This window comes from Dendrobates tinctorius, unplaced genomic scaffold (genome assembly GCF_039654945.1).
Source record: "Dendrobates tinctorius isolate UK_male_01 unplaced genomic scaffold, ASM3965494v1 ptg000135l, whole genome shotgun sequence".
In the NCBI taxonomy this organism is placed as follows: domain Eukaryota; kingdom Metazoa; phylum Chordata; class Amphibia; order Anura; family Dendrobatidae; genus Dendrobates; species Dendrobates tinctorius.
This window is the reverse complement of record NW_027361803.1, coordinates 13,545,811-13,558,196: the sequence shown is the minus strand read 5'-3', so window position 1 is coordinate 13,558,196 and position 12,386 is coordinate 13,545,811. Positions and strand designations below refer to the sequence as shown.

The 12,386-nt window shown below is 47.9% G+C and overlaps 1 protein-coding gene across 1 annotated transcript in view; it reads left to right on the top strand.

Annotated features, from left to right (window-relative positions):
• Positions 1 to 12,386, top strand: part of LOC141048404 (UDP-glucuronosyltransferase 3A1-like) — a 29,903-nt gene that overhangs the window by 596 nt on the left and 16,921 nt on the right. The window contains exon 2 of the mRNA XM_073543935.1: positions 4,838 to 4,939. Coding sequence (XP_073400036.1) covers positions 4,838 to 4,939 — 102 coding nt within the window. The remainder of the gene's footprint in view (positions 1 to 4,837; positions 4,940 to 12,386) is intronic.

The window sequence follows — 12,386 nt, the reverse complement described above, 5'->3', positions numbered from 1 at the left end:
CAACTGTAAGGTCTTCAAAATGAAGTCCCAGCATAGAAATGGCGATCACCCTCAGACCCTGCATTAGACAGAACACAATATACAAGGTTTGCGCAGGCTTCCTTTACCAGAGTTCAATCTCTGTAAAATTAAAAAAGAAAGAAAGTTCTACATAGATTTTATGGATCCAATGTCATTTCCCAAATCACCAACTGCTGCCAGCAAATGAGAACTCTGTATCCGGTGCAGACAATGCTCTGTGAACGAAGCATCCCCCCCGACTCCAGACTGATACATTGTATCACAGAGCATGGGCTACACTGGATACAGTAGTAAAAAAAAGAAACACTCAACGTTGAGTTGAGCTCTAAGTAGATCTAAATGGAACTTTCATCTCGGCAGAAGCATCCTAATCAAAGACCTCTCTGCTGGATTGTTACAGTGTATCCAGTGCAGACAATGCTCTGTGAGCTAAACACATCAGCAGCCACTGCACAGATCTCTCTGCTGGATTGTTACAGTGTATCCAGTGCAGACAATGCTCTGTGAGCTAAACACATCAGCAGCCACTGCACAGATCTCTCTGCTGGATTGTTACAGTGTATCCAGTGCAGACAATGCTCTGTGAGATAAACACATCAGCAGCCACTGCACAGATCTCTCTGCTTGATTGTTACAGTGTATCCAGTGCAGACAATACTCTGTGAGCTAAACACATCAGCTGCTGCACAGATCTCTCTGCTGGATTGTTACAGTGTATCCAGTGCAGACAATGCTCTGTGAGCTAAACACATCAGCAGCCACTGCACAGATCTCTCTGCTGGATTGTTACAGTGTATCCAGTGCAGACAATGCTCTGTGAGCTAAACACATCAGCAGCCACTGCACAGATCTCTCTGCTGGATTGTTACAGTGTATCCAGTGCAGACAATGCTCTGTGAGATAAACACATCAGCAGCCACTGCACAGATCTCTCTGCTGGATTGTTACAGTGTATCCAGTGCAGACAATACTCTGTGAGCTAAACACATCAGCTGCTGCACAGATCTCTGCTGCTGGATTGTTACAGTGTATCCAGGGCAGACAATGCTCTGTGAACTAAACACATCAGCAGCCGTTGCACAGATCTCTCTGCTGGATTGTTACAATGTATCCAGTGCAGACAATGCTCTGTGAGCTAAACACATCAGCAGCCGCTGCACAGATCTCTCTGCTGGATTGTTACAATGTATCCAGTGCAGACAATGCTCTGTGAGCTAAACACATCAGCAGCTGCTGCACAGATCTCTCTGCTGGATTGTTACAGTGTATCCAGTGCAGACCATGCTCTGTGAGCTAAACACATCAGCAGCCACGGCACAGATCTCTCTGCTGGATTGTTACAGTGTATCCAGTGCAGACAATGCTCTGTGAGCTAAACACATCAGCAGCCGCTGCACAGATCTCTCTGCTGGATTGTTACAGTGTATCCAGTGCAGACAATGCTCTGTGAGCTAAAAAAACATCAGCAGCCGCTGCACAGATCTCTCTGCTGGATTGTTACAGTGTATCCAGTGCAGACAATGCTCTGTGAACTAAACACATCAGCAGCCGCTGCACAGATCTCTCTGCTGGATTGTTACAGTGTATCCAGTGCAGACCATGCTCTGTGAGCTAAACACATCAGCGGCCGCTGCACAGATCTCTGCTGGATTGTTACAATGTATCAGTCTGGAGTCCGGGATGTTTCGCTCACAGAGCATTGTCTGCACTGGATACAATTGTGTCAGCTGAGAGCAGGATGAGCGATGTGCAGGGTTACTACCTCTCTAGATTGTTCTCATTCACTGACAGCAAACAGAGATCTTGAAAATGGTGAACAATTCTAGAATATTTGACTATTGCAGCCACTTTTTGGGATTTGCTGATGTCGCTATCCTCCACATTGTCCTCAGGATGCACCCGCGCGAAGTCAGTGAGTGACAGCTCGGGCACACCCACCCGCAGGCTCCGCTTATAGGGCACAAGTCACTATGCGCATTTAACCTACTAAAGTCCAAATAATAACAACCCCTTGTCACGCACACAGAGCACGCTACCTGCAGTCACGCACCCCTAAGAAGGTCCTAATCTTACAGTCCCCCTCCCCCGCTGCACAGTCGTCCGACGGGTCTAGTTAATGCTCCTCAGTGGCACGCAATGTGGCCTTTGCTGTGGACCTGTAGTCAAATGTGCCCCTAGTGGTCCCTAAAATTCATCATATTACAAGCCCTTGCGTTTATTTTGCATTGTCATTTGTAATGCTGCCATTTTTTTTTTTACTGTACTGTGTAATGAAAAACAGGAAAAAATTCCAGTGGAAAAAACCCACAATTCCACCATTGTTTTCTTTTTTAATTTTTTTTTTTTCAACGTTATTCATTGTGGGGTAAAAACGACCGGCCAGCATGACTCCCCAGGACAGTATGATGACTATGATACCGCACTTGTATCATTTTTTATTATCCTTTTTTTTAATGAAAGTGCTGACAATTTTTTAAAAAAAATTTGTAAAAAAAAAACATTCGGTTTGTGTCATCATTTTCTGAGTCCTGAACTTTTTTTTAAAATTTTTTTGTCAGTGCAGCTGTATAAAGGCTTGTCTGTACTGATCCACTGATCTCATCAATGTTTTTATCACTTTTTGTTGCATTTTTGTTGTTGTGGGGGTCCGGTAACTGAAAAATGGCAATGTGGGTATTTAGATTTTTTTTTGCTTTATGATAATTACAGTCAGGTATATTTTTCTCTGAAAACACTGTAATTAGAAAATCCAACCAGAAACCACCAGAAATAAGACGTGTCCGGCTCCGCCCCTGGCCGTCTCTTCCCAGCGCCGCTCTAGGTGATTGACAGGTCTCTCCCGTAGCAAGATACAATTCAATCACATAGAGCGGTGCTGGGAGAAGCCGGCCCCGGCTACAATCTCTTTGCGTGGGATAGGCACCTAGTATGGTGTGCCCCTTTGCGCTCTTTAAATGCCTCAGTTATTAGAGATTGGCAGCTGCATTTAAGGGGTTAAGAGAAGTGATTGGAGCTTTGCTCCACTTGCTGCTGTTAGAGGCAGATGTGGGCTGTGTAACACAACCGGCATCTTCTCCATACAGCCACACCTGACATGTGCCATACAAGTACATCGAATGCCAGGAAGGGGTTAAAGGGTCTTATCACTTGACCTATGATATGATGTCAAACTAGTATCTAGGGTTTACATAGAAAAGTATGAATCTAGGGTCTGTAAGCTCAAATTAGTATCTACTCCACAAGGAAAAGAACTCCCATTTTCAGACAAATGCTTGGGATTCTTGCCCCTCATCAGTGCAAAGTAATAGATTGGTTGGTAGGTGAAAGTCTTTTGCTGGACGATCCGAGGGTAAAAGTTTCTTTTTAAAGAGACAGTCAGGCTGGAATAGGGAAACATATAGGCCACATAATGCTCCAGTGAACCAGACTCCTGCGTTGCACTGATGAGGGGGCGAGAACCCCATAAAAGCTGCCTACAAATAAGAGGTCTTTTCGTTTTGGAGAATATTCTGATTTGGCTTTATTCATGTGACAAGGTTCTTTAAATGGTTGATATGGGCTCCTATCGGTGGCAGTAGAGACCCCATTATCTTACACTGTGCAGGGGATGTTCATATGTGTTTAAGGATGTGTTCCTGACCCTGAAGACAACAATCGAGTTAGTGATGTAATGTGAACAGTGTCATGTGTTTCTGTATACACAATGTGTGATATGGTGTAATATAAGTGTTATGAATACAGTAATGGGTAATGATAGGCATAAGATAGGAAATGGTTAATATTTGGGACTAGCCCACATATGGGAAGAGGCTAGGGTTGATAAAAGGGGGAACACTTCCCGGTTATTGTCAGATAGAGAGATAAGGAAGTACAGTACGAAATCCAAGTCCGAGGTCAGGGAGCTGCTAGGGTCCACATGTGCCAATCATTCAGGGCAGTGGGATGCCATATAGCACTCTCAAGTGGATTCACCTGTCGGGCCCGGAGATCAGGATCTAGCATAGGGGCTGACGGGCACACAGAGGAAGATGGACAGGGACCCGCCAAGATGGAAGGTAATGGATCCCGGGTGCACGGCTGCGCGGGGAGGGAGATCCCTGGGGCCAGCAGAGCCAGTGGCCGAAGGGATGCTCATCAAGGAACGAATGTTAGGGCCGAAGATGTGTTCTGCACAGGAACGTGACATGTTGTACCCTATCCCACATGTTATGATGAATCTGGACTGTACAGTAAACGTTTGTTGCAATAAACTTGGTGACCCTGAGTTGTGTGCGGCGCTTCCTGAGGACGGAGGCCTGGAGACAGCAGAGGCCTACAAGTGTAGAGTGTGATGCACCCACACCTGACCTCACACTGAGACTCGATTTTCCTGTAGGATGCCAGAGCGTTATGGAACAGCAGCTCGACCACGACTACCCCACTAGGGCACATTACATGTGTATTCATCATGTCATACATTATCTGCTTAGACACAACATATATGAGGGATTATGGAGGCAGAGACGTAACAATACAGGTGCTGCAGATGCATTCAGATCCCAGGGGGCCCACCAGGTCCTTATGGCACATAGGAGAAGACCAATACTAATGTAGTCCTGTGATAGCCGGGATTCCTACTGCACATTTTTATTTGGACCCATAAGTTTTAGGATTCACCATAGAGAAAGGCAATAGTCATCAGATAACATCCTGTATGCACAATCCCCCTCTGTACAGGTGAGGGGTCTCTACGGGTGAACCTGCTGTGTGCACATAGGTAATATAGGGGATCTGGTCTGTCCAATAGATTTAGGAATTATTTCTGATTAAATTTTAGGTGGAAGTCACTATCTGCTGATGGACGAGATCTCCCGTATCCTTCACAACAATGGCCACGAGGTCAGAATGTTCCTTCAATTCGGAGATGGCATGCTTCCAGGTCAGAATATCTATCCATCCATGTATCCATCAATCCATCTATGTATCCATCCTTCTATGTATCCATCTCTCTATGTATCCATTTCTCTATGTATCCATCCGTATATGTATCCATCCATCTATGTATCCATCCATCGTCTATGTATGTATCCATCATCTATGTATCCATCTATCCATCCATCATCGATGTATCCATCCATCTATGTAATCATCTCTCTATGTTTCCATCCATCTATCTATCCATCCATTCATCTATCTATCCATCCATCATCGATGCACCCATCATCGATGTATCCATCCATCTATGTATTCATCTCTCTATGTATCCATCCATCTATGTATCCATCTATCTATCCATCTTTCCCTATGTGTATACTTTCTATCAACCTTTATACAGCACTGTGCAAAAGTTTTAGGCAGGTGTGGAAAAAATGCTGCGCAGCAAGAATTATTTAAAAAATAGAAGTGTTAAAAATGAACTATCATCAATTAACACAATGCAATGTGACTGAACAAAAGAGAAATGTAAATCCCATCAATATTTGGTAACCTCCCCTTTGCCTTCTTCACTTCTTCTTGATACTTGCACACAGTCAGGGATTTTGTAGGATTTTAGTCCAGTGTATGAGTAACTAATTATACCAGGCTGGTGATAATGATCATCATTTTGATATGTAGGTTGAAACACAGTCATTAACTGAAACAGAAACAGCTGCTTAGGAGGCTTAAAACTAAGTGAGGAACAGCCAGATTCTGCTACAAAGGTGAGGTTACAGAAGACATTCATGTCACAGGTCATACACCATGGCAAGACTGATCACAGCAACAAGACACAAGGTAGTTATACTGCATTGGTAAGGTCTCTCCCAGGCAAAGATTTCACAGTAGACTGGGGATCAAGATGTGCTGTTCAAGAGCTTCTGAAAAAAAACAAACCATGAAGAACGTTGAGAATCGTAAATGCAGTGATTGGGCAAGGAAACTTAGTGCAGCAGATGAAAGACACATTATGTTACTTCTCTATGAAATCAGAAAATGTCCAGCAGCGCCATCAACTCGGAACTGGCAGCAACCAGTGGGGAATCCAGATGCAACATATAATGTTTGGCAAAGTCTTACCAAAAGGAGTTTTCGTGGAATAAATGTATCCAACATCCAGACCTTCCAATTGGAAACAAGGCTATATGTGTTATGAATAGGTCACCGAGAAGGATGGCAGGAATAGGCTAGGCCACCAGGAAACCAGAAAGGTTGGTAACTTAGCGGATTGCAGACCCCTAATCCTAACAACACAACTAGCAGTAGTCGTGGGGCATACCTACGATGCCCTAGACACCCGGCACAGCCGGAGAGCTAGCTAACCCTAAAGCAAGGAAGGTGAAATCTAAACTGCCCTGGAGTAGAACCCCAAAGAAATAACTCCCTAACATATATCGGTGAGACAAAATGAGGCACAAACACAGGCAGAAAATAGACTGAGCAAATGATGGGGTCCAAGCTGTCTAGATAGGATAGGAAAGGAAAGACACTGTCTGCAATCAGGCAAAAACCCTAAAAAAATCCAACACATCTGATGTACAAAAAACACTGAGGTCTCGCGACCTCTCCCCCACTATATCAGCATTCTGGTGTGAACTGGCAGCAAAGCACAAGAGACTAATATAACAGGGGACTGAACAAACTGACACAAGCTGTAACATATGGAGCGGGGTCCAGCACAGCCGCAGCAGGGAGCACGCTGAATCCTCACAGCAAAGCAGAAAGAGGCAAAACCAGATCATATGCAAAGGATTAGCAAATGAACAACTTAACTGAAAAATGCAGGATCAGGCAGGAGACAGCAGACACAAAATGCACAGGAAGAAACTAGTCACCAGCAGCAACTGAGGGAAGCCTGCTCACTTATATCCTCCCAATCAGTAACCCCTGATTTCCAATCATCGTCGTCAGGTGGCAGACTTCTGTCAACCCGGCCAGCTCCCCTACCCGCAGTAACCACCAGAGGGAGCCCCGACTCAGAAGTCAAATCAAGAGAATTCTCAACATACATGACTCAACTATGCATGGAAACATAGGAACTAGGTGCAGAAGAATGGCAGCAGGTGCTCTGGAGTGATGGGTAAAATGTGAGATATTTGGCTGTAACAGAAGGTAGTTTCTTTACTGAAGGGCTGGAGAGCAGCACAACAATGAGGGTCTACATGAGCACTGATAGACGGTGGAGGATCCTGCATATTTTGGGCTGGGTAACAATGATGTGACCTTATGACTTTCAGGCTCCAGATCTCACCATGCACTTCTACTTTGAATGTGAGACTGCCATCATTTTATAGACAATCATCTTGGCTAGCTCAAACATAAATGTGACTTCCAACTATTTAGTGTATGATGAGTTATGCAGATTCTTGTCATGTCACTGCATTTTACTGTTTTTCTCCTAAAAATCTAAAATTTTAATTATTTTGTTAATCCACTTTTTGCCTTCACCACGGCCTGAATCCTTCCGGGCTGCTCTCGATCAGATTCAAGCATGTGTCGACCGAAATCTGATCTCTCCTACACGTTCCCCATGTTGGTGCACACTGGTCACCTCCCTTGGGTTCTGTATACAGCTGTTTCTTCACCTCTGCCCACAAGTGTTGGATTAGGTTGAGGTCTGGGGACTGTGGGGACAATCCAGAACCTCTACTTCATTGGCATTGACCTATTTCTTCCCCAATCTCGCCGTATGCTTCAGGTCGTTGTCCTGCTGGAACACTATGTTATCCTTTTCATACCATGATACTCGATGTATGACGTAACACATCATGTAGGACAGATAGCTCAGCACTGAGACCACCGTCGATCCTGGTCAAGTATCCAACGTCTATGACAGTGAAACAACCTCATATCATCAGGCTTCCTCCACCGGACTTGACAGTTCCTTCATTTTCTTGAGCTACTTTTTTCATTGTTTTATCCTGACCCATTAGCACGCATCAGAGACTAGTCTATTGACCTTCATCTCATGGCTCCAAATCACCCGTTTCTAATCTTCTATCGTCCACTTTTCGTACTTGTTTGCAAACTCGAGCCGACACTTATGGCGATATTGAAGTCGAGGCTTCTTCACCATTCCAGACTTGTGCAATGTGCGCCTCACGGTGCATCCATGGACGTCTGAGATCTCACTATTATGAAGCCTCCGAGCCTCCTCCACTGCCGTGTTTATCTCACCAGAACTGATAGACCTTGGGATGAGCCGACTTGTTGATTCCGACATTTTGCCTGAACGTCCACCTTTTGGTTTTTCCATAGACGTCCGAAGAGACTTCATCTTGTATTCTTCCAGCGTTCATGGTGCTCACATTAAGTAGTTTGGAAATTTTCTTGGCGGAGAGACCGCTATCGATGAGCTGGATGATGCTGTTTCTCTTTTCTTGGGAAATCTTCTTCACGGCTGCTCCTCGATTTGAACCACTGACCTTTCACTTGGGAATCAACCTAATAACACGGAAATATTAGGGAATGTGAGATCAGGTTGTATTTTGTAGTATTCACCAGGAGCAAAACAGTAACAACGCAGCGACATGGCGAGAATCTGCAGGACTAATCATACGCTGAACAGCTGCAAGTCACATTTATGTATGAGATAGCCAAGATGACTGTCTGTAAAATGATGGTGGTCTCACGTTGGAAGCTGTAGTGGATGGTGAGATCTGGAGCCTGAAAGGCAAAAGTTCATGTAACAACCCTGCTGGCATCACTGCATGGCCTCCCATCCCCCGCACACCAACTTACTTTCTGCTTCAAGCCATGCTGTGAATTCTGTCTGTTGCCAGCTCTGTGCCTCTGCTCTCCATGTTTCCAGACTGTGTGTATAGGGGGGCGGCGCCTGAACTCTCTGGTTCTTATGCAGTCAAGGTGCACCTGTGTAATCTGTCCCTTACCAATCACCTAGAGCCCTTGACTATTTAGTTTCGCCACACCCACCGACCTTTGCCTGTGCAATGTCTATACTCAGTTAGTATCTTGCTGCTGAGGAAGCCAGGCCCTGTTCTGTGTATCTCCTTCTCTGTAGGAATACTCTTTGTCTCGCTTTGTATCTTGTCCGCCTGTCAGGAGGCAGAATATCCTGGTCCTTGAGTCTTGTTTCCCAGTTCCTTGTCTGTTCTCTGTCCGCCTGCCAGGAGGCAGAATATCCTGGTCCTTGTGTCTTTGTCCCGGTGTCTCTGTCTGAACTCAGTCTTACCTCTGTCTGTCTGTCTGTCAGTCTCCTTGTTTGTGGTTCCTTCTCTGCCGTGTCTTTCCTTGTGTCCTCGCAGCTTTATCTGTGCATCTGCACCCTCGCAGCTTTATCTGTGCATCTGCACCCTCGCAGCTTTATCTGTGCATCTGCACCCTCGCAGCTTTATCTGTGCATCTGCACCCTCGCAGCTTTATCTGTGCATCTGCACCCTCGCAGCTTTATCTGTGCATCTGCACTCTAGCCGCTCTGTCTGCCTGCTCCGCACTCCTGCGGCTCTGCCTGCTCCGCACTCCTGCGGCTCTGCCTGCTCCGCACTCCTGCGGCTCTGCCTGCTCCGCACTCCTGCGGCTCTGCCTGCTCCGCACTCCTGCGGCTCTGCCTGCCCCGCACTCCTGCGGCTCTGCTTACCCCGCACTCCTGCGGCTCTGCCTACCTGCACCTCTTGTGTGAACAGGTCCAAACCTGTTCTCTCATACACCACTCCCTCCTGCCTACACCTGCTGTGTGAACAGGTCCCTACCTGCCCCTTCTCATACCACGCCAATCTGTCCTGTGTCTCCAAGCCGTGCCTGCCTGTCCTGTGTCTCCAAGCCGTGCCCGCCTGTCCTGTGTCTCCAAGCCGTGCCCGCCTGTCCTGCGTCTCCAAGCCGTGCCCGCCTGTCCTGTGTCTCCAAGCCGTGCCCGCCTGTCCTGCGTCTCCAAGCCGTGCCCGCCTGTCCTGTGTCTCCAAGCCGTGCCCGCCTGTCCTGCGTCTCCAAGCCGTGCCCGCCTGTCCTACATCTCCAAGCCGTGCCCGCCTGTCCTGCGTCTCTAAGTCATGCCCGCCTGTCCTCCGTCTCCAAGCCGTGCCCGCCTGTCCTGCGTCTCCAAGCCGTGCCCGCCTGTCCTGCGTCTCCAAGCCGTGCCCGCCTGTCCTGTGTCTCAGCCGTGCCTGTCGTGTCTACCTGCCTGCCTGTCTAGCCTGCTTGTCACTCTCTCCTGTCCAGGTGTCCTGTTCCCGAGTGTGATCAGCAGCCACAGCCAGACACCACCCTGGAGTGGCACCCGGCAGCTACCTGCCGCACAAGCCTAACCTCACCATCAGAGGCTCCAGTGAAGACCAAGGTAGCTGCCGTAGTTACGCCCCTTCCAGGGTAGTCTGGTTTGTGGCACAGTGGGGCCACAACCCCCCGGCTCGCGCCATTCAGCCAAGGCGCGAGCGTGACAGTTTGCACAGGCCATGGTCCCCGCTGAGTCCCATGTCCTTTCGCCCTCGGAGCAAGATGAACTTTTTTGCCAGTATGGGCAACCAAATAAATTTACCCGGTCTGAAGCCCAATCCTTCACTGCTCCACCCACCATTGTGGTCTCCAATAGACTGTTTGCTCAACTAGAGGCTGGCATACCTAAAGTTGAACCTCCCTCGGACCCGCCAAGATATGATGGGGACCCCAAGCAGTGTCGTGCCTTTATGGAGCAGTGCCTACGCTATTTTCAATGGCATGCTCCCTACTTCGCCAGTGATCGGGTAAAGGTAGGATTACTAATGTCCTACCTAACAGGAGATGCGTTGCAGTGGCTTAACCCCCTTTGGGAAGCAGGGGATCCCATCACCTCGAGCTTACCGGCCTTCCTGGTGGCTTCTGCAAATCCTTTGACAAGCCTAGTGCAGTGTCTCCTGAAGAGTCTTCCCCTCCAAGCTTCCAGGAACGGATCGGACGAAAGAAACCCGTGGCCAATTCATCTTCTCTGTCTGACCGTTCATGACCCATCTGTTCCTCAGCCTGCCAAAGCAGCCCCCCATGCAAGATCCAAGAGGTCTAAAAAGAAGAAGCGGGCAAAGTTGCAGCCGGAATCTGGTCTCTGTCCTGTGAAGCCAATGACTGTTTCTCTACCTTCAGGGAGCTTTGGTGTGTATAATCCGCCAGCCATACGGAGTCAGTCTGTGGTCTCTGTCGTACAGCTCCCGAAGCCTGCGTGGGCGTTGTCTCGTGGTGGCCGTGCCCTACTTGAGAACAGTCTAGTCCTGCAAGGACAACTACAGCTCCAGGTCGGAGCTTGGTATACAAAGAAGTTTGTCTTCCATTGGCTGTCTGGTATGCCCATGGGTCATTCTGAACCAGAGATTCTGGTGCCCATTTATGTTTGGAGACCCAGCAAGGTACCGCGCCTGAGACAACCAAGTGACAAGAGGTGTCTGGTTCCCTTGCATCAGATTCAGTCAGCCAAGTTGTCGTCTTTATCTAGTCTGCTGGTCGTCGAGTCTAGGGGTGATGACGCCTCCAAAGAGGGTGAAGCGGAGGTCTCCTCGTCACACGTCTCCAGCGATGATGCCAGTGATCTGCTCCCTAGAGCATCCCTGCCTCCTGATTGTCTTCCCCAGGACAAAGGGCTGAAGATGGATCCTGAGTGGATGCCCTCGGCTCCTCTATGGCCAGTGGGTGAAGGTCCCAAGATGGAGCATTACTCATCCTCTAACCTGAAAAAGGGGGCCCAGTTTTTTCTGAGTAACAGGTTGAAATGGCTCCCTGTATGTATGCCTCCAGCTTCCATATGGCAGGTGGATGCAGAGGTGGGAACTGTGGCCTATGTATCTCCGTTGCTCACTCACCTGAAGGAGATCCAATTTTCTTTGGATAATGGGCTAAAAAGGGACTCTGTGCAGGTGTCTTCAGTTTATAGCTGGTCGGCTGATGTAGGAGCGACGTTGGAAGCTGCCAGGGCCCCGCTTTTTGCCAATCTGGAGGAAGAAGTCTTTGTACCCCCTGTGTTGGAAGATGACTCCATCAGGCACCAAGAAGCTTGGCACTCTGGGTGTCACGGTCACGTGTCTCTGGACGCAGCGGTTACCGCAAGGCGAACCCATAACACACGTGACCCTGGATACACCGCCTCCAGTGGGGCGCATTTAAATAATAAAACGTGCAGGTGGATATGCCGCCTCCACCTGGCGAATTTAGGTATTACACGTTTTACAATAATCAAATAATAAAGGGGGAACCTGGGTAACTTTAACAATGGTGGGCCCTGCGATAGGGAATAGGGAAGTGGAGACCTCCTAAGCTCCCCTGAGCCAGTGTCCCTGCACTCCTAACATTCCCTATACAGGCTCCGCACCTGTCGCCGCACGCGAACCTTAACCCCTTGCTCGCCCTGACCCTAAACCCTCACTAGGGAATGGGTCGGTGCGGAGACTAATCCCACCACTGCACTAATAACACACATGAGGAAAGAGACAATA